Source organism: Schistocerca serialis, chromosome 2, assembly GCF_023864345.2.
Source record: "Schistocerca serialis cubense isolate TAMUIC-IGC-003099 chromosome 2, iqSchSeri2.2, whole genome shotgun sequence".
Taxonomy (NCBI): Eukaryota; Metazoa; Arthropoda; class Insecta; order Orthoptera; family Acrididae; genus Schistocerca; species Schistocerca serialis.
Genome location: NC_064639.1, coordinates 724000749 through 724027388, shown reverse-complemented (window position 1 = coordinate 724027388; position 26640 = coordinate 724000749). Strand labels below are relative to the sequence as shown.

General features: G+C 40.0%; 1 protein-coding gene across 1 annotated transcript in view; it reads left to right on the top strand.

Moving 5' to 3' along the window:
- Positions 1-26640, top strand: part of LOC126456361 (juvenile hormone esterase-like) — a 172046-nt gene that overhangs the window by 44368 nt on the left and 101038 nt on the right. The window contains exon 3 of the mRNA XM_050092115.1: positions 23867-24023. Coding sequence (XP_049948072.1) covers positions 23867-24023 — 157 coding nt within the window. The remainder of the gene's footprint in view (positions 1-23866; positions 24024-26640) is intronic.

Genomic DNA, 26640 nt, shown 5'->3' with positions numbered 1-26640 from the left:
TTACTACTTTAAGTGTCTCATTTCCTAATCTAATTCCCTCAGCATCACCCGACTTAATTCGACTACACTCCATTATCATCGTTTTGCTTTTGTTGATGTTCATCTTATATCCTCCTTTCAAGACACTGTCCATTCCGTTCAACTGCTCTTCCAAGTCCTTTGCTGTCTCTGACAGAATTACAATGTCATCGGCGAACCTCAAAGTTTTTATTTCTTCTCCATGGATTTTAATACCTACTCCGAACTTTTCTTTTGTTTCCTTCACTGCTTGCTCAATATACAGATTGAATAACATTGGGGAGAGGCTACTAGCCTGTCTCACTCCCTTCCCAACCACTGCTTCCCTTTCATGCTCCTCGACTCTTATAACTGCCATCTGGTTTCTGTACAAATTGTAAATAGCCTTTCGCTCCCTGTATTTTACCCCTGCCACCTTCAGAATTTGAAAGAGAGTATTCCAGTCAACATTGTCAAAAGCTTTCTCCAAGTCTACAAATGCTAGAAATGTAGGTTTGCCTTTCCTTAATCTTTCTTCTAAGGTGAGTCGTAAGGTCATTGTCATATCAGTGCAGTAATCCAAACACAGGCTTCGAAAAAGGTGTTCTTCTTCTTCTTCGCTTCTAATCAGCAGGTTATAGTCTTGTGGTAGCGTAGCTGACTCTCGATCACGTGGACCCAGGTAGATCTCATCACGTCTGGTATTTCCTCCATCGAGACTGGGTGTGAGTGTTCTCTCGTCATAATGTCATCATCATCGACATACATGTTGCTGAAGTGACATCAAATAAGAGGACTTGGACCAGGCAGCCGAACTCCTCAGAAGGCCACTCTTGTAAAAATGCTATATGCACATTTCAGTAATAGGGAAACGGGGATCTCACCCCACTCCCCATTGTTGCCTAATTTATTCAAGATGGCGTATGCGAGATGGCGACCATAGATACGGCAATGTCGCACTACGTCATGGCGGGAAATTCAAATTAGGGCTGAAAAATAGGTCAATAAAATTGGGCTACCACCACTAACTTAACTCCATCCCCTCCCGCCCTCCAATCCCCTCCCCATCCGCATCTGGAAATTGGCGTGAAGAGGGGCGGGAAATTCGACCAGTCTGCTTTGAGCTGCTGGATTGGGAGTACCTCATGACGGCGGGCTAATATAGCATGCACAAGTCATTGTTTAAACAATTTGTTTAAGAGTACTGTTTATGTTTTCTGTAATACCAATACACCTCGAAACTGACGCTGGTATTGAAACAATTTAGAAGATGTTAAACAATTGCGATACTATTTTTTTTTTATTCGGATAGCAAAGGAACCACGTAAGTACACAGTTACAGATTGCGCGAAACATATCTGGAAAACCTTTTCACAAGCACTCTGTGCGCCAGAGTCACGGCGACTGTAAGGAGCCACGTGCTGAACTGCTCCTTACCAGCCTCCAGCCACCGGCAACTGCAGGGCCATGCTAAGCACTACCTGTCACGCAGGAAGTACCTCAGCCTTCCTCCTCATCCCTGGTGCACTTTCATTCCTTGTTGCACACAGATACCACTTGTCGTTGAACACAAACTGTTTCAGGAGTTATTAAACCTGGTGTTCGAGCAATGTGCGGAATATTGTCACATATATATCTCGAAGATGTCACAAAACTCTGCAAGTGCTGCTGCTTCAGAAGGTGTGCCACAGGAAATATTAATTAAACAATATGCTTCACAAATTGAACATACATCACAAGACTACTACACGAAACACACTTGCACCTAAAGCACTGTGAAAGCTATAGTTAGAGCTGTGACCGTCTCCAGACTCTGGAATAACATGAGTATTTACTTTCTAAGCTAAGTCAGTGAGAAATGATTCAACAATCGCAAATTAGTTTACCTATCCAGAAACCGATATCAGCTGCAATATCCGTTTTTACTCAACAACACACAGATATTTGGAAGTCGGAATAAAATTCTCTGTAACGCTAAACGGGACGCTCAGCACTTCACGAGTTTTAGCTGCGTGTTTAAAATCACTGCCAGCAAGACAAAAATTTCTGAGTCCTACTGCTGCTGCAATGTTCAACACTTTTCTGAAACTCTGAACAGGGCTTAGTTTATACACTCCTGGAAATTGAAATAAGAACACCGTGAATTCATTGTCCCACGAAGGGGAAACTTTATTGACACATTCCTGGGGTCAGATACATCACATGATCACACTGACAGAACCACAGGCACATAGACACAGGCAACAGAGCATGCACAATGTCGGCACTAGTACAGTGTATATCCACCTTTCGCAGCAATGCAGGCTGCTATTCTCCCATGGAGACGATCGTAGAGATGCTGGATGTAGTCCTGTGGAACGGCTTGCCATGCCATTTCCACCTGGCGCCTCAGTTGGACCAGCGTTCGTGCTGGACGTGCAGACCGCGTGAGACGACGCTTCATCCAGTCCCAAACATGCTCAATGGGGGACAGATCCGGAGATCTTGCTGGCCAGGGTAGTTGACTTACACCTTCTAGAGCACGTTGGGTGGCACGGGATACATGCGGATGTGCATTGTCCTGTTGGAACAGCAAGTTCCCTTGCCGGTCTAGGAATGGTAGAACGATGGGTTCGATGACGGTTTGGATGTACCGTGCTCTATTCAGTGTCCCCTCGACGATCACCAGTGGTGTACGGCCAGTGTAGGAGATCGCTCCCCACACCATGATGCCGGGTGTTGGCCCTGTGTGCCTCGGTCTTATGCAGTCCTGATTGTGGCGCTCACCTGAACGGCGCCAAACACGCATACGACCATCATTGGCACCAAGACAGAAGCGACTCTCATCGCTGAAGACGACACGTCTCCATTCGTCCCTCCATTCACGCCTGTCGCGACACCACTGGAGGCGGGCTGCACGATGTAGCCCAGCTTCATGGAGACGGTTGCGAATGGTCCTCGCCGATACCCCAGGAGCAACAGTGTCCCTAATTTGCTGGGAAGTGGCGGTGAGGTCCCCTACGGCACTGCGTAGGATCCTACGGTCTTGGCGTGCATCCGTGCGTCGCTGCGGTCCGGTCCCAGGTCGACGGGCACGTGCACCTTCCGCCGACCACTGGCGACAACATCGATGTACTGTGGAGACCTCACGCCCCACGTGTTGAGCAATTCGGCGGTACGTCCACCCGGCCTCCCGTATGCCCACTATACGCCCTCGCTCAAAGTCCGTCAACTGCACATACGGTTCACGTCCACGCTGTCGCGGCATGCTACCAGTGTTAAAGACTGCGATGGAGCTCCGTATGCCACGGCAAACTGGCTGACACTGACGGCGGCGGTGCACAAATGCTGCGCAGCTAGCGCCATTCGACGGCCAACACCGCGGTTCCTGGTGTGTCCGCTGTGCCGTGCGTGTGATCATTGCTTGTACAGCCCTCTCGCAGTGTCCGGAGCAAGTATGGTGGGTCTGACACACCGGTGTCAATGTGTTCTTTTTTCCATTTCCAGGAGTGTATTTGCTATTATAGTCAAGGATGTTGGTGCTCTTATTTTTTATTTTCCTCACTTCTCGGAGCACACTAGTGCCTAAGCATAGACTGGACAATAAGAACAACTAAATATCTAAAAGTTCATGACATATTTTTAATCCTACAAAAGATGAAAAGAAAGCAAAAGACAAAAAACAAAAAAACACAAACAGAATTCGAAGCAGTATCCTACAGATGTGAGTGGTGACTGGAATTTTCGGTGAATTCTCGATGTCCAACGGCTGCCTGTTTCGAGATGCTCTAAGTATCAACAGTTTGTGGTGGACAGCATCCTGCCTGTCCCAACCATGGGAGGCTGGTCTGTTTGGACTTGTCTCTGAACACTCTGACAAACAAGACATCGTGTGAGTCTTAGACGTCACAGAACTTTCCGTAGATACCTAGCCCCTGTCTTGTTCGAATCAGTCTGTAGAGGCTCCTATGCCCCGCACAAGGAAGTTTTGTGACTCTCTGACATCATGGAACTCCCACGAATGGAGCATTCTGGTTGTTTTTTACTGAATTTACCCACCAAATTGCTGCTGCCGGTGTGGGAGCATTGTCCACCACTTTCTGCAGAAGAACAAATTAATAGAATTTCAGCAGCAATTTATTTTGTTCAGATCAAAAAACATACAGCACTCATATTGCACTGACAGTTAAACCCTGACAAAGTGGTCTACAGATAATGAAATATGGAAACTATCACCAAGGACAATTCCTCAATTACACTGCTTGCTTGACGAAAGCTTGAATTTTTCGGCGTGAAACCGATCTCCATCCAGGCTATATCACCACAAACTATTGTACTACAAATACCATATCGATGTAGTAAACACCATACGAAATCATCACTTCTGCATCCTACATACAACTATCGACCACCAGACACTCGTACTTATACCCTACAGACAGACAGATCCCCAAAAACATAAGTACACGCACCGTATATAGTCGCAGCACTAGATATTTCCCAAGAGATCGCTTGGTCATCCACCGCGGCCAGCACAGGTGCCCACATACGCGATCAGAGCGACCTTGGCGAACAGTCGCTACTCTCCGAACTGGTGTACAAAGGCTAGGCTGGTGCCCCCGACACAAAGGCGTCCGCTAACGGTTTGTTTCCGATATGACCTGCTTGCTGACGTGGTTTCTGCAATGTGTTGAAATGATCTCCAGACTCTGAAATTACAAGAACATACGTATTTACTCATGGTTTGCAAGAATATCATACCATTTTCGCGATAGTTCTCGGTATCAACAGCATAGCGGTAAGCTACCGATAACTTGCACAGTATAATTCCGGCGACAAAGAGTGGAAATTACATCTCTAGAAACCCAAAACCTCAGCAGGGTCATTATGTGTGATGTGCTGCATACCACCAAGTAACTAGAAAGTTATCTCGTCTCCAGAGATCTTTATGTGAAAACTCGAAAATAGAGGGAAGTGCTAGTTCCACTCGTATTTTTTAATGAATACGGATATCAATAAATGTGCTGTGACTAGGGCTCCCGTCGGGTAGACCGTTCGCCGGGTGCAGGTCTTTCGATTTGACGCCACTTCGGCGACTTGCGCGTCGAGCCGATATCAATGATATAAACAGATTCCAGAGAATCCTTGCACTTTACAAAGTTATCTAAGGTTTTAATAAATACAGTCGTACACGTTTCAGCGACAGCTCCCGCCGTAAGCCAGAAATGTCAATTCGTTCCAGCCACCGACTGCCTCAGAGACGAACCTTCACACCGGGCAGAATCATCCTAGAAAACCAGCCATATACTTATCAGTTTAATTACAATTGAATATTACGGTAGTAGCGCCAATATGGCGACATTCGACAATAGGTGAAGTATCGGAAATACCTTCTCCTGACGACAGCGGCTCTGGAAATATCAGTATCTTTACTGTTCTTATTACTGGACATATTTTTTTCACGTTATAGCTTTCATTCCCTCTCACGGCTATCGATGCGCAGGAAACGCAATTTTCGATGTCAAATCCATACCTCCCTTACGACAGGACATAGTCATTTTCTTTGCACACGTCAGAACACGACGACAGTAACTTTATATCCCAACACATACTTTATAAGCCTGCTGATAACAGCGAATCTATCACACATCCCCTACTAAGTGTAATACTTAGCCAATAATTGAATGCTAGTTATAACAAACAATACTGAGCGAAAATCTGCGATGGGTGGACATGCCTCATTTGGTTTTCTTGCGAGTGGTACTAGTGTGTTTTAGGAAGAGAGGCATAATCGCCTTATAATCGACAAGCTATTAAAAACACGATCCAACGATTGTGTTACTATCACCCTGCATAAAAAGCAGTCTTGATTCTACAGGCGCACACAAGTTCAAATGGTTGAAATGGCTCTGAGCACTGTAGGACTTAACTTCTGAGGTCATCAGTCACCTAGAACTTAGAACTCAACGAATTTAGAAAGTGATTCGGCTAAGGAACGTGGTATTAAGCCGATATTTGCAACTCGCTTATGTCGCCGCTATATATTTCTCACGCTAACAAACAGTATTTGTAGCGCATTCTATCTCGTGTACCTGTGCTTTTGGTCTAGTAGTGCACACCCCAGCGATCACCATCTGTATCCAGTATCGCGGTATTTGTGTGGAAGACCACTTCATTTGGAAACAATATCGTACCTGGATTTATAAAGATTGTATAGTCATTTTCTTTACACACGTCGGAACACTGACCACAGTAACTTTATATTCCAACAAATACTTTATAAGCATGTTGATCAAAGTGAATCTATCACACATCCCCTAGTAAGTGTAATACTTAGCCAATGATTGAATGCTGGTGGCACCAAACAATACTGAGCGAAAATCTGTGATGAATGGACATGCCTCATTTTATTTCTTGCGAGTTGTACCAGTGTGTCTTAGGAAGAGATACATAATCGTTTTATAAGCGACCAATTATTGAAAACACGATTGCAACGACTGCATGAGACACGGTTTTGGTTTTGCAGGCGCACACAAGTATCGCTAACAATATCCATGTTAAAAAATATACAAACTTTATAAATAGAGATATGACATTGCTTCCAAAGGAAGTGGTCTTCCACCCAAATACTACGACATTGGGTAGAGGCGATGATCGTTTGCGGCAGCTGGGGCATGCATTACACTTTGGCATCGAGATAGAATGCAGTACAAATACTGTTTGTTACCTTGGAGGTACGGATTTGACATCGAAAATTGCGTTTCCTGCACATCGATAGCCGTGAGAGGGAATGAAAGCTTTTACGCGGAAAAATTATGTCTAGCAATAAGAACGGTTTAGATACTGCTAATTCCAGAGCCACAGTCGTCAGGAGGAGGTACTTCCGATACTTCACTCATTGTCGAATGTCGCCATATTGGCGATACGATCGTTATATTTAATTGTACTTACATTGATAAAAATGTGGATAGTTTCCTAGGACGATTCTGCCTGGCGTGTAGGTTCATGTCAGAGGTAGCCTGTGGCCGGAAGGAACTGATATTTCCGGCTTCCGGCGGGAGCCGTTGCAGAGACGCCCAAACTGGACAGGCTGTAATACAAACGAGCAGCTGAACTAATACTCAGTATGTGTTGGGCAGCCTTCGTGATCGCGTGTGTGTTGCAAGTATTCTCTGTGGAAATTTGAGAAGATTCAATATGCGTGAGTGTTTGCGCTGGACAATTATTCCCTCCCATGTAAATTAAGCCGTTGACTGCTTGTACTGCCATTCTACATATTTCCCGTTTTTATTTAGTTGAGAGAACATCGATTATGATGTGTGTTGTGTGCATCCAGATGGTGAAAAATAGGCGGAAGACATTTGCTGATTCTCTATACATGAGAGACATATGCGTTTATATGTATTAAAACCTGAGTTGACTTTGTAAAGTGCAAGGATGATCTGGAATATGTTACGTCATTCACATCGTCTTCATAAAAAAATGCGAGTAGAACTACTACTTCCCCCATTTTCGAGTTTTTATGTAAAGATTTTCGCAGACGAGATATCTTTCTAGTTACTCAGTGGTATGCAGCACGTCCCACGTAATAGCCGTGCTAATGTTTCGGGTTTCTAGAGATGTAATTTCCACTCATTATCTCCGGAATTATACTGTGCAACCGATCGGTTGCATACTGCTATGGAGTTAATATCGACAAATATTGCGTAAATGGTATGATATTATGGCAGAACATGAGAAAATAAATATGTTCTTGTAATCCCAGAGTCTGTAGGTGGTCGCAACCCGTTGCAGAAACGGGAGCAGCAAGCAGACCAGATCGGAAAGTGAACACTGTCCGCGGAGGGCACTCTGGTCGCGCATCAGAAGTGCATTTTGTGTGGTGCAGGATACGAATTGCGTTTACTACATCGACATGTTATGGTGGCGATATAGCCTGGTTGGAAATCGGATTCACGCTGAAAAATTGAAGCAGTAGCAAGGCAGTATAATTGAGGGAGTGTCTTTGGCGGCAGTTTTCGTATTTGATGTTCTTTAGGCCACTTTTGCAGGGTTTAACTGTTAGTGCAATATGAGTTCTGTATAGTTTGCTGCCAAAATTCTAGAAATTTGACCACACCAGCAATATCAATTTGGGGGGTAAATTCAATAAGAACCAATCAGAATGTTCCACTCACAGGAAGTTCCATGACGTCAGGAGTCATAAGAGATCACATGTGCAGGGCGTAGGAGCCTCTACAGACTGGCAGACACAAGTGTGCTTCGAGAAGTGAGGAAAATAAAAAATAAGAGCCCTAACATCCCTGACTCCAACAGCAAATATAAACTAAGCCCATTCAGCGTTTCAGAAGACTGTTGAACACTAAAGCAGCTGTAGGACTCAGAAGTTTTATCTCTTTCTGGCAGTGCCTTCAAACAAGCAGCTAAAACTCGAAAAGTGATGAGCGTCCTGTTCAGAGTTACAGAGATACTTATATCGACTTCCATATACCGTCGTTTGGTGTGTAAAATCGGATTTTGCAGCTGATATCGGTTTCGGGATAGGTAAACTAATTTTCGATCGATGAATCATTTCTCACTGACATAGCTTAGAAAGTAAATATTCGTGTTATTCCAGAGTCTGGAGATGGTCGCAGCTCTAACTATAGCTCTCACAGTGCTTTGTGTGCGAGTGTGTTTCGTGTAGTAGTTTTGTGATGTATGTTCAATTTGTGAAGCGAACTGTTTAATTAATATCCACTGTGACACACCTTCTGAAGCAGCAGGACTTGCAGAGTTTTGTGACATCTTTACGATATATATGTGACAATATTCTGTACATTGCTTAAACACCAGGTTTAATAATTCCTGAAACAGTTTGTGTTCAAGACAAGTGATATCCGTGTGCCACAAGGAATGAAAGTGCACCAGGGATGAGGAGGAAGGCTGAGGTACTTCCAGCGTGACAGGTAGTGCTTAGCATGGCCCTGCAGTTGACGGTGGCCGGAGGCCAGTATCGAGTCTTCCAGCGCATGGCTCCTTACAGCGGCCGTAACTCTGGTGCACGGAGTGCCTGTGAAAAAGTTTTTGTCATTCGTTTGGTAGGATCTGTGACATTTTAATTACGTGGTTCCTTTTGCTATTGGAATGAAACAAGTATCACAATAGTTTAACTTAGTCTGAATTGTTTAAACACCAGTGGCTGTTTCGAGGTGTGTTACTATTTCAGAAATAAATAAACAACGTTCTTAAACAAACTGTTTAAAGAATGATTTGTGCATGCTATATTATCCTACCGTCATGTGGTCCTCCCAGTCCAGCAGCTCAAAGCAGATTGAGCCAATTTCCCGTCATTTTTTCTCTGGGCCGCCATCTTGGATGGGAGGGGGAGGGGAGGGGGAGGGTACACAGCGGCCTCTGGTGGTGATATTGTGAATTAAGTCAGTTGGTCTCCATACCTCGAGGTGAACACACTAGATCGAGCTACTGTCTAGTGCTCAATCAGCGGCTATTCAAACTGTTTAACTAAATGACATACCACACTGCACACAAAATAAAAACTGATGTCCATCCTATCTGGCCACCCAGCGCAGAATGAGTCCTTTTCCTGCCAATTTCCAGATGGGAGAGGGATGGCGAGGGGAGGGGGTAGGTGAGTAGAGTTACGTTAATGGAGGTATCTCAGCTGATCTGTTTTCCCACCAAAATTTGAATTTCTCACCATGACGTCAGTGAGTTGTTGCCACATCTAGGGCCGCCGTCCTTGATCCACCATCTTGAATAAATTCGCAACACTGCAGAGTGGAGTGAGAGCCCAATTGCCCTTTCATCTCTACATTTCATGGTCCATACAAAATGCCTGTTCTGACTGCCATGAACTTTTCATCCTCATGGCTTCTAAAGCCTTATCTGCTTTTGACAATCTATCTTCATTCATTCTGTTAATATGTTATAATCTTGATGAAGTATGGACTTTTGCCAGTTAAGAGAAAAACTATCTCTAAGTCTGCAATAATCATGGAAGATTCTGCTGTCTCAGTAATATGTTATACATTAAATGTAGCTAAAGTGCAGTTAGAATGTCTTCGTTCCATAATACAAAATTCATTAAAGGATCTCTGCGTATGTGAACATGGCTGCAAAACATTTAGAATATAAAAGTCAGTGCCTTAGTCATGTCCTACTTTATTAAATTTAACAAACGGTTTCGCCTTTGCAGCCACATGACATCTAAAAATTACAGAAGTGACAGGTAGGCACACAGTCAGTATTGTCAACACTTAATGACTAAGTGCCTACATATCACTTATGTAATTTTTAAATCTGATGATGGTCGCAATGCCGAAACCGGTTATCAGGTTTATTAAGTAGCATTTGACCAAGATGCTGACATTTATAATCTAGTCTGAGACTTAAGATTACTGTTTCCTCCACAGGTATAAAAGTCCTTGGACTGTGCCAGAATTACAACCTTCGAGTGTCCACCTAAATAGCCCTTTTAAAACGTTCAGGTACCACCCTGTCCCAGTACACAAGAAAATCGAGAAAAAATTTAAATAAAATAAACTCAATAATTACTCATGGAGAGGCACAGTAGAAATCCATACAACTTCTCAGAAGAATGCATCCCAAGAAACACTGTATGAGTAACTATGTGACCAATAAGTAATTGTATGCTTGATCAAATTGATAATTGTATCTTCCAGTACTACTGCACACCTTCGATTAAATGAACCTTATTTAGTTTAAGCTTATTCGTAAAAAGAAGCCATCACTTATAATGGAGTCAGTGCACAAACCAACTCACTATTAATGAAGCTTCTGCTTGACTATAACACTCATCAGTGATATTTAAATAACACAGTAACTGACATTAAGTTGTATCATTTACATTACTCTACGGTTTTTTGTGAAGAATTCACTTGGTATATGTATCATATGTACGCAAGTTAATACATAGCAATAATCCCTTAAATAAATGAAACATCTTTTCTCCCATTGAAATGTGAGCTCCAGTATTGTGGTAGTTAAGACATAAAAACATTTATATACCACCAGTTTCTTACAAACCCCTAAACTGTTGAAAAGTTTCAGAATTAAAGCATTTTCGTAACATATTTTGATATCAAATTCCAGAGATACAAATTGTTACTAAGAGAACACAAATAAACTTCTTTAGACACGCTCTCTGCTTATTTGTATGGTTACTCATGAATGTTTAATATAATCTTTAGACATATATTAGTTCACTCCCTGGGCCAACCTTTGATAAATATTCTCGCCAACTCTAGTATCTAATTAATCGCAATATTTGAGCGCCAGCCTCTTATGAAATTGTTTTAAAGTTTCAAGCCATAAGGGGCTAGACCCTGAAATGACGCTCTTCGGTTTAACTATTCTCAATTCAATTTTCTAGAATCAATCGCTGGCTTCAGTATGCTTACAGTACTTGCTAAATGCCAGAACTATAACTTTTGCTTACCATTTAAACTCATTCCTTTTCAAAATCAGTTACTGAAAGATACTCGTGGGTAAATGATAATTCAGGGACTAAAATTTATTTTTACCTAATGGAAGTTGATGTTTTTCCATTTTTAAATTTAAGTGCTTTACAATGATCAAACATTGTTTGTTAATGAGCCACTTCCAAAAAGCTAACAGCCCCACACTGAAATGAAAAAAAACTTCAAAATAAATCCTAGCTACCCACTAGCAAATTCTAAATGTAAAGTCACTCATCACTTGTGTACAGAAATTTTAAAATGTTTCAACTAGGGCAATGTGGTTACGGTATTAGCAATACTTACGGGAAAAATACGCTATCTATAATAATTCACCTCCAATCCGTGTTTTCCTATGCTACATTCCCAGATCTAGAAAAGCTTTGAGAATAATGCTGGCTGAGCAATTACTCCAAACACGCAACAACGTTTTAAACTGTAGTATGATTCTATTCTACAAAAAAATAAATAACGGTTGACACTTAACTACGTTAGAGTGTGCCTTCATAAATCTTCCTTAACAATTCGCAACTCCCAAATCTTGTAGCATGTGCCCTAACTAGTATCAATTGCAACACAGCATGGACCACCTCAGACAAACTATCTGAAGTCAAAACTTTAGTATCGCCGTATTTTAACTATCCACGAATTCTAATATCAAATACTGATAAAGCGTACAAGGCACTCTTCAGTAAGTCCGTACCAACTTAAAATCGCTTGAACTTTCGTCAAATATCACGCAAAATACGAGGAGCCCGACAAAATCAGAAAATAATTACGCTTTCGTGCCCTAGACCAGTTATTGCGCTCTTCAAACCTTGGATTTTAACCACAACTCCACCCAAGAACAGCTTCCTATACTCTTTAAACAAAATTACGGAAAATTCCACACTGACGAAATAATCGACACAATTTTGCGCCAGGTAGGCAGCGACCACGACACTTGTTAACATGCCCCAACTCACATGCAGGAACATATATGTCATCTAACCAACCCAAATTCGCCATCTGCCGAGCTTCTCGATAGTCGCTGACTGAACCCTCTTTCAGCATCATAGTTGAACCATTAATTCAGACGAACGTAGGGCGCTACCATTATTACTTAACAATTAAAACGGAAAATCTCGTGGCCGTCGGTTTATCTTATAGGGGCCTGTTCGCGCAGGATCATCTCTGGTATGCCAAAGGTCTACTGTCAGCCAACGAGGCACGGATGATCTCTGGTGTCTCTGCACGAATACTTGCATGGCTGGATACAGCACGGATTTTGCTAGAACATATGCATCAACTTAGTTTTTAGTTACAATGAAATGAAAAATATCACTTCCTTTTCCTTTCCTTTTCTTACTTCCTGGCTTCTATTACAACAGATTGAAACGATGGAATCGTATCGTGACGACGCGAAAAACGATAAAAATAATTTTGATCGGTCACATCTTCATTTCGCTTCAGTACGTCTCATTTAATGAACACAAATCATTTAATCCACAAAAAAGTAGTCCATCACAGTAAAAAATCTGAGGCTGTGCAGAAGTGAAACGTAACGTCACAAAAAAAGACATAACAATCACTCAGTATAATGAAAAAATGGAGCATTTCAGACAAAACAAGCAAGTGTTGCAGTATATGTCGGAAGTTGTATCAGAAAATATAATCCATTTTGTGTTAGTCTTACTGCATCCTCAAGAATCTACAACATAATAAATTCTCTTAAACTAAACTGTCGTCGATTTGTTAAACTTACAAGCAGACTATTAAGCATGGTCGTTTCTCAAAGTATTTGTATGGAGTGTAGCCATGTATGGAAGTGAAACGTGGGCAATAAATAGCTTAGACAAGAAGAGAATAGAAGCTTTCGAAATGTGGTGCTACACAAGAATGCTGAAGATTACATGGGTTGATCACATAACTAATGAGGAGATATTGAATAGAATTGGGGAGAAGAGGAGCTTGTGGCACAACTTGATTAGAAGAAGGGATCGGTTGGTAGGACATGTTCTGAGGCATCCAGGTATCACCAATTTAGGCAGGGAGGGTAAAAATCGTAGACGGAGACCAAGAGATGAATACACTAAGCAGATTCAGAAGTTTGTAGGTTGCAGTAGATACTGGGAAATGAAGAAGCTTGCACAGGATAGAGTAGCATGGAGAGCTGCATCAAACCAGTATCAGGACTGAAGACACAACAACAACATTAAGTCATGGTCTCCTGGTACCGTCGCTATACTCACTCATAAAATATTGTGTTACTTTCGCTACATACTTCGATTACAATATTGGTGACTGTTGTTGTCAGGTTCCCTATATTATAGGATATGAATGATTATGGATTAATTATTGAGTACCTATCTCTGAACTTTAAATAATATAATGCATTCCATAATGGTCGAACATCCCTGTGGCTGTAAGATTATTGCTACTCAGCAGTAATTTGCACTGAATGGACACTCCACCATTTCATGTATCACAGAATAAAATTTATAACTGGAAATTTCTGTCATTCATCAAAGCCTTAGATTCTAATGCACTTCTGACCAAAACAAAAAAAAAAACAGAAAAAGAAATTAATTCACTATAAACTTAAATTTAATTGCAACAAACACACAAATATTATATGATTAACGAACTAATTAATTAACAGACAGCAGAGAGTCTTATTCAGTAGCTCTCTCAGTGTGGATCACAGATCGTTTTCTGAGTGGAGCAAATCATTGTTGATACTGAATACTGTACTATTAATATTACTAATAAATAACCTCTAATATTACATCAAAAAGCAGAAAGTTCTGTTTACTGATGATGAGATCACTATAGCGATATCAACAAAGGATTCACAAAGGAGAAGGAAGAATAGGGGGCACTATTTATAAAACGTTTTACTGGTTTTCAGTAAATGTATGTGAATTAACTGAGAAACAGTATAGCTTCTATAGTTCAGTACAATGCATGACACAACATCAACGGTACTGGCAGAATACGGAGAAAAGCTGACATGTAAAATGCAGTAATAAAAATTTATATTTATGCATGCCAGAACTTCTTAAATGTGCCCCTCAGTATATGAAAAGCATGGAGCTTGCAGTAGAAGAGATTTGTTTCATAATAATGAAGATGAAGAAGTGCTCATAGACCTTAAGATATACTTTCTAGAGCCCATGTTTGTTTCGTATGATCGTTCCTGTCATATTCCTGAATACTGACCGTTCCTTCTGAGACATCCTGCATAAATACGCCAGGCAAGGGGATCTAACATTTGCTGTACAACTGGCGCTTGTTACAAAGACCTTCAAACAAAGATATAATAAACATTGCTCAGAGACATTACTAGTTTTTTCATTCTATATAATACAATCAATGTGTCGGCAAATACTTTGATCAGAACTGGTGTCAACATGAAGGCTCAAATATAAAATAAAGTTATGATATTTGTAGAGAATTACAGAGATTTAGATATACATAAAATTTACATTTAAAAAACAAAAACAAAACTTCAAATGAACTGATATCTTATTTCTGTTTTTACATTAATATGGTTTGCAATATTAGGAAAACCAGGTTGTGTTAATCGTAGTTAAATAATAATAATTATAACATGACTTATTTTAACAATACAACACTTCGATATTTAGGTACACAATACAGGATTTATTCTGTGGTAGGTTATTGGCATTAACATGAATGTAACCAGGATGTAAAGTGAAAGATAGAGGGGACAGCATGAATGGGGAAGGTGGACTGGTTGGCTGACTAGCTGTTTTCAGTTAATAACTCTTCGAAATTCTAAAGAAATCTGGTCATTCAATAGGTAGTCTGATGCTGCGTTTCTGTTGTTAAGGATTTCAATTATTTAAAGAAGAAGAAGTCCCATAGCTTCGTTAGCAATGTGAAATATCTGGATGTTATGATCTATGCTGTTTGCAGCTGCATTTGTTCAGGCTGCTAATATGGAGAGCATCCATGTGCCCTTTGAATGTTATTGCAAAGCTTCTGCCAGATTGTCCTTTGTAGCAGCTAGGACATCAGCTGCAGATGAATTTGTACTCATCTGATTTTTTTATTTTGTTGCATACTGGTTCTGGTGCTGTGAATGATTTTATTTTGTATTTTGTTGTTATTGAATAAGGTTGTTCTTACAGCACATGTCTTAAAGAGCTAGGCAGTTTGGTATGAAATCTTTTCTAGGAAAGATTGGCTTATGAAAGGGGCTTCCTGTTCATGGGTGCTTGTTCAGCAATGGGTTGATTTAATTGTGTTGTATGAATTGGTTTATCTATTACAGCAGTATTTTACCTATAACTGGAGGCAATAGATGTGATAATTTTTGTTCCTTTGTCTTTTGCTTGTATCGATTGGGATACAAGCATGTGATTAACCACCATTCTGAAGAACGCTTTTTACGTTAGTCTGAACAGCAAGAAGAGTTATAAATGGTAACAATGGTAGTTGTTGGTTTCCTGAAAATCTGAAAATTATGCTTTTGATTTGTAGCTGAGATTTTTAAATCAAGGTAGTTCTTGTCATCTGTTGTCTCGTCTCATATTCTGCATTGAATTGAATTTTGTGGTATGATTTATTAAGTTCTTAGGCTAGACTTTCTATTTCTACCATTCTTACATTAAATACAATTACAGTATCATCAACATAGTATCTATGGTAAAGTTGTTTATCTTCCACTTATGTTTCACATTTAAAATGTAGTTTTCAAGACTGTTAATACATATTTCTGCCAGAAAACTTGCAAGCTAATTTTCGATGCATTCAGATAATCCATTCATGGTTTGTTGTTCTATTTTGTCTTAGTGAGTAATCATGTGTATGAGTATTAATTTATTTTAACAATAAATAATTCATAACACGGGATTTAGTCCACTGTAAGTTACTGATGTACTTGGAATACAAAGAGAGGGAAAGAAAGGAGGGGTTAGGGGTGCTGTTTGCTTAACTGATGAGCTGTTTTGAGTTATTAAGTCTTGGACATTCTGAAGGAAAAATTTGTCTCTCAGTTCAGTGTTACCATGGAGTTTGTCACTTTAATTTTTCTGTATGGATTGTGTATCTAATACAATAAAATTGTACCCATTACTGAAGGTAATGGATTTCATAACTTTTCTGTTCTTATAGCTTTTGCTTGTATCGATTGGTATATTAAGCATGCAATTTACCATCATTCTGAATAATGCTTTTTATGTTGGTCTGGTAGTTGTTGGTTTCCTGGAAATTTGAAGATTATGTTTTCCATGCTTATTTGAGATTGTTAAATCAAGATAGATCGTGTCATCTGGTTTTTCATGTTCTGCATTGAACTGAATAACGTGGAGTAATTTATTAACCTCTTCAGCTAGACTTTCTATTTCTACCATTGCTCCAGTAAATACACTAACAGTATTATCAATATAGTATCTCTGCTAAAGCAGTTTATCTTTCAGTTCTGTTTGAAATTTAATAAAGTTGTTTTCATGACTGTTAATACCCATTTTTGCTAGCAAGCCTGCAAGGCTACTCCCCATTGGCAGTCCATCTTCTTGAAAGTAAAACTTGTTATTCAACTTCTTCAACAGGAAGTAATTGTGTATTATTATAAGTTCTGGAGTATCTTTGAGATTGAAGATTTCAGCTCTATCGATTGTTCTATTTTTAAGTACATTATTTCTTATTATACTTATTGTTTCATTGACAGGTATGTTCGTATACAGGGTGTCCTATTAATCTTGACTGCCCTAAATAACTGTTTGTCCAGATGCAAATTACAAAATGTTTCAAGCAAATTTTCTTTAGCCATCAAGGGGACATCAATCAGCATGATTGCCTTCGTTGTATCTTTGTTTTTTTTTTTTTCAGATGTGAACAGCGGTATGATTTTTTTAAATGGCACCCTGTATTTTTATTTGGTAATTCATTTCCTCTCTTACAGACCTATTCAGAAATGTATCACAATGTACCATTCACTAAAACACAATGTTATTACTTACATAACACTACACTGACTTTGAGCCTGGGATTAAAAACCTGTCCACTTGCTGGAGTTGTCAGAGAACAAATGGAAACCAAGTAAAAACATTTTACAAAATTGACTTTGACTCTCCTGTACCATTGCCCAGGAGGGGAACATTCAAAGGTGCTCAAAGTGGTGACCCTGGACACCTATACACTCATGCGCTGGTGAATTATTTATTGCTTCCAGTGTTGTCTGATGAAGATAATTACAAGCGAGCATGATACATTCCTGCATATCCTCTGGAGTTGTTGGAATACCGTGACAGACAACGTCTTTAATGCATCCCCAAAGAAAATAGTCCAGAGGATTTAAATCAGGAGACCTAGCAGGACAAGTAACTGTTCCTCCTCGACCAATCCATCTGGCAGGATACCTTCGGTTCAGAACACGACGTGCACACAAGGCATTATGTGCTGGACATCCATCGTGTTGATACCACATAAGCATTCTGGGTCTTAGTGGCACTTCATCCAGAATAGGAGGAAGAATTCGTCTGAGGAAGTTGCCATACGCTGTGCCATTTAGACTACCATTGATGAAATAAGGACCAATAATTGTAGTACTAAGCATCCCACACCAGGCGTTAGCTCTCCATTGACGCTGATATTCCACCTGTCTAAGCCATCGTGGGTTGTCGCTGGACCAGTAACGCATGTCCCTCTATCGGTAAATAGAACACAGGAGAAGAAGTTCGGGTTGGCGAGGATTTGCTGCTGTGCCCACTGACAGAACTGTACACGATTCTGGAAACCATTCCCATGCAATTCTTGATGTAGGTGTACATGGTAAGAATGGAACCAGTGATGTGTAAAATTGCGATGCACACTGGTTTTAGGAATGCACTCTCGTGTTCAAGCTGTCGTGTGCTCACCTGTGGATTGATAGCAATGGAAGTGAGAACAGTAACTTCGGGAGCTTTGTCTATACGAATGCCCCGATGATTGCGTTGTCGGGGGGTTGAAACTTCCTGTTTCCTAAAGCGTCGCAACAAGTCGACAAAACATCCATCGGGAAGGTGGGTTCTTGTCAGGATATCGCTGTACAGTTCTGCTGCCTGCGTTGCATTTCGCCTACCTTCAACAATAAAAGAAACGTTATGTCGATTCAGTTTGTATGAAGGACAACCTTTACTGTATGCCTACTGTACACAACAGTATTTAAAAGGACTAAACTACTGTACTAAATGTACCCGTACATAAGAAAATATTGAAATTACTGTTCTGCTAACTTACATTCCCCATAGATGAGTGCAATTTCTACCTTCCGTTCGTTGATGTACATTCTACTCACACAACTCCTCCACTCACGATGGTTGATGGAAAGACGCGTGTGCATTCTGCTTAAGTTTACGTTTGTCCTCTGTCAACATCAGCAGGTGGATGTGTTCCATTACGCTGAGTGCCTGCACTAAGCGCTGGTAGCGTCAACGTCACTGTTGTGTTATGTAATTAATAACGTTGTGTTTCAGTGAAAAGTACACTGTCATTCATTTTTGAATAGGTCTTTAGGAGAGGAAATGAATTACCGAATAAAAAATACAGGGTGTCATTTAAAAAAGCCATACCGCTGTTCATACCTTTGTAAAAAACAAAGCTAAAACGAAGGCAATCATGCTGATTGAGTTCCCCTGACAGCTAAAGAACATTTGCTTGAAACATTTTGTAATTTGCATCTGGACAAACAGTTATTTAGGGTGTCAAGATAAATGGGAACACCCTGTATATGTTGACTGTATCAGAACATTCAAATTTAGCTGTGGCTGAGATAGGGAAATCCTTCATGCTACTGACGAGCTCGTAACTGTTCTTGATACAGAAGGTATTTTCAAATATGTATGTCAGCCAGAACGCAAAAAAAAAGAAAAGATGTGAGATCATTTGGTTAAAACAGCTGTACAACATGCATCTATAGGTAAGCCATAACCTTATTGGTCATGTATTCATGCTTTTTGTAGATGTCAGTCAATAGGACAACAAGGAACCTACTATCATCTCACTTTGACATTAGGACAAGATACATGCCCTTACTCCAAAGAATGCAGTAAAGTCCCTAACAGTCTCTTCTCAAGTATAATATAAATTGTTTGACAAAGTGATAAATGCGATAGAAATATGATTAAACAGTAACGAATTAAAGCTCTTAAACAAGGCCTTGCTCCCATAGTAAATAAAAGCAATATTACAGATTTAATAGTGAGCACAAAAATAGCTTGGACAACAATAGCTTGGAGAACAAAATTCTATAGCTCATAAGGTAAACAACATTATTATGAGAAATGTAGTCCACAACAAAATGTGCAATAGGATGAATAATGAACAAAGGACATTATATGACTTAAACAAGAAACTTTCAACAAAAATGCTCTTGTTGTCAGAGCAGACAAGGGCAACACAGCTGTTGACATATGAATGAGCTCATATTAACAACACTCATGAATTTTTCGGAAATAAAAACATAAAAGGAATAGAATACAACCCTATGATCGAATTCCAAGACAAAGTTAAAAAACTACTTAAAAACGGAAACTCCCTCTTCACACCAACAGAAGCAAAGCACTGTATAGTGATGAACTTATCAGCACCAAAATTGAAATCACAATCTAAAATTCACAAACCAAACTGCCCCACATGTTGCATCATGAATTCCATAAATGTTCCTAGCTATAAAATCACACAAAAGCTTAATGACATTACTTGAAAGGCATACTTATTTGAAAATAACTTCTGTGTCGAGAACAGTAATTTACATGTAGAGACAAGCAAATGGTTACAATTTTAGAAAAACTGAGTGATTTATTCAAGAGAAAAAGCTTCACAAATTGAGAAAGTCGATAACGTGTTGGTCCGAGCAGTTGGTCAACACAGCATTGATTGATAGAGCTGCTGAATGTCCTCCTGAGAGATATCATGCCAAATTTTGTGCAACTGAAGCGTTACATTGTCAAAATTCAGAGCTGGTTGGAGGGCCCCGTTACAAACGTTCTCAACTGGGGAGAGATTTGGCCAAGGCGGCGTTTGGCAAACACGAAGACAAGTAGTAGAAACTCTCACCGTATGGGGCATCAATATCTTGCTGAAATGTAAGCCCAAACTTGCTTGCCATGAAGGGCAACTAAACGGGGCATAGAATATCGTCGATGTACCGCTGTGCTATAGGGGTGCCGCAGATGACAACCAAAACGTTCCTGCTATGAAATGAAATGGCGCACTGGACAATCACTCCAAGTGGTCAGGCTGTTTAGGGGATGGCCCTGGACAATCACCCAGATTGTCGGACCATATAGGGGGTGACCGTCAGGTTGGTCTCCCATCGCGCATTGGGGCGTTTCCAGACAAGTCTTCTCTGGCCATCGGGGCTCAGTTCAGAGTGACCATTCCACACCAGTCAATGAGATTCCAGGTCGATAACGTGTGTGGAGATGTCCCAGCTAGCAGTGGGATACCAACCTGACTGACGCTCGCCATACGGTCCGGCAACCAGGAGTGATGGTCTAGGGTGCCATATCATTTCATAGCAAGACCCTTTTGGTTGTCATCTGCAGTACTCTTACAGCACAGTGGTATGTTGACGATATCCTGTGCCTCGTTTTATGCCAATGGGATCACCAATCAGTGGCCTCCTAGCTAACATATTCATGAACAACCTGGAGAACATGATCTTCAGATACATAATAAAACTAAACAACTACAGAGTTATATACTGGTGCCGTTATGTCGATGATATAATATGCCTAGTTGATGAACCACATACAGACATAGAACAGCTACACAATTAAATAAACAACCTACACCCAAAAATTAACTTCACATTAGAAACAGAAACTAACAACACACTACACTCTCTAGATATCACCATACAAAAAACAAACAACACACACAACTTCACAGTAATTAGGAAACCGACAACCACAAGCACCACCATTCACAACCTATCAAACCACCCAATGACACATAAGCATGCAAACTTCAGATTCATGCTCCACAGATTAAACAGAACACCCATGAACAAACAGAACTAAACACAATAAAACAAATAGCAGTAGAAAGTGGTTATACTACCCATATGGTAGACAAGTTAAATTAAAAAAATACGCAAACAGTACAAAACTGAACACACCACACAAACACAAATCCTCACCCAGCACAGAACAATACAAAACACAATGACCACACACAAAACACAACAGAGCAACAACACTCACACAAAACGAAATGTCACGTACCCACCTACAATAACAAGATTGTTCACAGAATAGGCAACATATTAAAGAAATAGGGACTCCAAATAGGATACAGGATGGAGAACACAACACAGAAAAAGATCAGAACACAAGAAACACCCATGGATAAATTTAACAGATCAGGAATATATGAACTCACATGCAACACTTCCTAGTCAGTGTACATAGCACAAACAGGCAAAAACTTCAAAACAAGATATTCAGAACATCTCAGAGCTTTAAAAAGCAACAGATGCCATAGCACATTTGCTGACCACCTTGTACCCAACAGTCACCACCCAACCACAATAGAAACAGAATTAAGACAATTAAGACAATTGAGGAAAACTTCAATATACAGAAGCCAATAGCAGAAGGAAAACAAGTCTTAAACGAATACACTACACTCTGCAAAGGCACGCTATTTAACACATTAAAGGAATTTTACAAATAAAAACAACATAAACAGATAAAGTCTACACACGCGCTCGCACGCACACACACACACACACACACACACACACACACACACACACACACACGCGCGGAAAAGATACTAAAATCTGCAAAGACGCACCATTTACACACAAAAGGAATACCATATAAAAGACAACAGTCACAGCCAAACAGCACACAGAAAACACACACACAAAGATAAAATGCAAACAAAATTCAAATTTGGCGCCGAACTCTCTGGTGAAGAAATGAATACTGACTTTGCTGGGACACACAACAAACCACAATCACACTGTGTTCTGGTGTAGTGAAAAGTGTTTTACTACGTTATTTGTGGAAAACGCTTGTCATAGTTACGTGTACACCACAACATCTCAGCATGATGCGGAGAATGGAAGTGCTTGCCACATGAAAACGTAAGTAAATACGAAAATAGGCGCGAAAACATCGCGAAAAACTAAATTACATTCTAGAAGATAGATTAACTCCCAGCAAAAAACTTTCTCATCAACATCGTTGCGTTGCAGATGACAAGCTAACTGTAGTAATTAACACAAAAGTGATCCTGAAAATTCATGCACACCAAATGTAAAGGTTTTTATAAGAAAAAAAGATCTGTTGTTTGAACTAAAAATGCACATAATTTTATTATCATTTAACAAAGATATTCACATTGCAGAATAAATAAAAACGAAAACCCACTGACGATGGCACAGTGGTGCCGAAACATGTTTGGGTACTGAGAAAAACTGTGTTTTGCATAACTGGCGGACCTCACATCCAACAATTTTAATTAGAGACAGTGAGTTTCGAACCAGAGAGGATTTTCTGCTGTTAGTGAATGTACGTCTATCTCAATGTGTTTTCGAGTGAATGTTGCAAAGGGAACGACATGAAATTTAAATTTGGAGTCGGTTCCTTCGAGAAAGACCATTGGTTACAGTACCACATAAAGTTGCGTATCTTCAATGGGCCAAACGATACAGTGGACAGGTCGTTAACTGCAAGTGTGTTGTGCAGTCTGAAGAGTCGTGATTTCGTCTCTTTTCAATTGATGCAAGTGTTGAATGTACTACTGGCCCAATAAGATGTTTAACTTGTAGTGTGTGGAGGATATAATTTCGGCTGGTAGTGATACTACGATGTTATGGGGGTGCTCTTTGCAATGTGACTTATTCAGGTCACAATGAATATGAACTAGGTTGATAATTTCGCTATCGGCGAGCACGTGTTACACTTCTGCCTGCATTCTGCCCCCAATCATCATCCGACCTTTATCCTATAGAAAATTCTGGCACTACTTTGAAAATTGGCAGCTCTAGGGATCTAATAATCAACGAGTGACCTCAGATGGCTCTAGCACACTTGAAAATCTTGTGGATCCTCTTCTACTGCAGACTGAGGTCATTTTCAAGTAGCAGCATGACGTCGCTTTGGGGTGACGAAGCCCTTGTCTGGCGTGTTTCAGGCGAGCTATTAAAGTTTTAAGGTCCTAAGAACCTTTGCTAGTCATATTTCTTTTGTTAGTGATTTGTAGAGCGCATTCACAACCTGTTCATTCAACGTATACTGTTTTCTTCAAAGAGAAACCGGACTTTTGCTGGAGATTTTTCAAATGTTTTGGGATGTTACCCAAATATTACCAGAAACTGAACGTAGGAGGGAAGCCATAGTGCATGCAATATGAAAAAAACAGCATAAGCACTGTGGCGACTCTTTTGAAGTGTTCCTGCCCCACAGATGCCGGAAGACGTGGCGCAGCCGCGGCCGGTCATGGTGTGGTTGCACGGCGGCGCCTTCGCCATCGGTTCCGGCAGCCGCTTTATGTACGGACCCGACTACCTGGCGGCTCGAGGGGTCCTGCTCGTCACGCTCAACTATCGCCTCGGGCCTTTCGGTACGCCGCTACCATCATAATAACTATATAACACGTTTCTGTGGGATGCTCAAAGGAAGTTTAGCATCACTTACTTATCTGATAAAGAATGTGACCTTAGATTCAAGAGGACAGGGTCTGGATAATTTACCCCTGTCATTGTTCTGGTCTTCAGTCTGGATACTGGTTTGATGGAGCTCTCCACGCTAACCAATCCTGTGCAAGTCTCTTCATTTCTCATTACTGCTGCAACCTATATCCGTTTTAATCAGCTTACTGTAGTCATGCTTTGATCTTCCTCTACAGTTTTTATCTCACAATTTTCACATCCATTACAAAACTGACAATTTTTAATCCCTCAGGCTGTCTCCTAACAAACGATCCCTTCTTTTAGTCAGCCTATCCCATAAATTTCGTTCCTTCTCAATTCGATTTAGCATTCGATCTAACCGCGTAATTTTCGGCATTTTTATGTGGCACCACATTTCAAACGCTTACATACTTGTTTTGTCTGATTTGTTTATCTTCCATGTTTCACTTCCATTGAAGGCTACACTCCACAGAAAAAACCTTCAGAAAAATCTTTCTAACATTTAAATTTATGTTCGATGTTGTCAAATTTCTATATTTCAGATATGATTTTCTTTCTATTACCAGTCTGCTTTTTACATCCACTCTGTATCAATCATCATCAGTTATTTTCCTTCCGAAAAAGCAAAACTCATCTGCTACTTTTAGTGGCTCATTTCCTAACCTAATTCTCTCAGCAACAACTGATTTAATTCACCTACATTCGATTACGCTTGTCTTTCTTTCGCTGATGATCATGTTATAACAACCCCTCAAGACATTATCCATTCTATTCAACTGTTCTTCCAAGTCCTTTGCTAGCTCTGGCTGAATTACGTCATCAACAAACCTCATACTGTTTTACGAAACTAAAACTTCCAATAAAATAACAACAAAAGCACAATTAAAATAAAGGCAGTTTGTTTGAAAGTACGCATTAGGGTGGCTCTTATTTTACAAGTTTGACTTTATTTATGTGTTAATGTCCCCCAACCCCCCACCCCCACCCCGTCCACCAAACTTGTATTTTGATTCCATTGGACAAAAAATAAGTTGTGTCTGATCTGCGCTCAATACCAACATGCCTCTTGCCCCTAACTGTTTCTGTATTAGGTGAAACAATACATCTAATAAAACTGCAATATACTGTGTCTGTAAGGCAAATATGACAGAGAAATCACATATTAATTTAAAATTGATATTCTCTCTTAGTGTAACTTTTTATCACCTGGAAATTTGTGGTGATATTCCTATACAATGTGACGCACATACTGCTTTGTTTTCCTTTTTTTCTAAATTATTTCTTGTAATCCTCAATGAAATTGACTCCTCTGTCACCCAGATCATACACTTTTCAGTTTAATAAACAGCTGCAGAACTTTCCATATCACTGTGAAAGATCTGTCTTAACGGACTTGCCACCTGTATCAGTGTGGTAAGAAATTCTGATATTATATTAGATTCTATTATTCATGATTTCTGATTGTGATAGAGTCCTAAGTGAATTTTTCCAGTTTTTTCTTCAGTAGGCTTTGCTTCATGATTCAGTGTACTGAGGATTTAAGTTTGTGGTTAAGATGACTAATTAATATCAAAGGTAGTAATTTGACAGAACGGAAGGCAGGGCCCTGAAATAATTTTTAATTTTTTTGCAAACCAATAAGATATAATGATCAAATACGATCTGTAAAGTTTTGAAAAAATACTGAACTCTAAACACGATGTTCTGGCTTTAGAAGCCGCACAGAAATGTGCTCTGAGATATTAGTGATAAGGAAAATATAAATACACCAATATCTGTTCTCTTATTGTGGTCATAATTCAAATTCATTACGGAACACACATATTTTCAAGCAATAAATAGCTCTCACCACCTATTTTGCACAATGGCTTGACCTCCCAGCATGGGAAGACACTCAACAAGACAGAGCCTGCAGTTAATTCCAGAAATTCTTTATATTTCTCTCTAGGCTGCTATTCGCTCGAAGTAGGATCCCAGACACATTAACTTAATTCAAGTGTTACTTGACATTTCCATGCTGACTTCAAATTTGAATTTTGTCAACATTGATTCCAGAACAGCCGTTTAGATTTTTTTTTCAAGATTCATATTTTCAGGCGTGAGACATAGATCTGAATTATGATAAAAGTAAATGGTAATGTGTTCTTCTTGCAAACTCTGGTGGATAAATAATTGATCAATAGTGACGCCAAGCACTGTTACTTCCCCCAAATAATGACTTGTGAGCCCCGAGACCATCATCATTAATTAAAAAAATGAAAATCAAGAAAAACACTGTTGCTAGGACCACCTTAATGCTTCTATGGGTTTGAAAAATGTTGGCTACGTTTCGTTCCAGTGGCCAACCAACCAATTTGTCACTTTAACCCTAAATAATTCAATCACAAGTTCAACATATGCAGGCAGCAAATTGGCAGTAAATTAATGTTCACTTCTCGAAGCATTTTAATGTTTAACAAGCTGAGTTTATTGCAGAAAAGCAAGGTACAATTTCACACAATTCCAATCGTTTGCTATTGAACTGTCTGTGCGAAGGTTTAAATAACT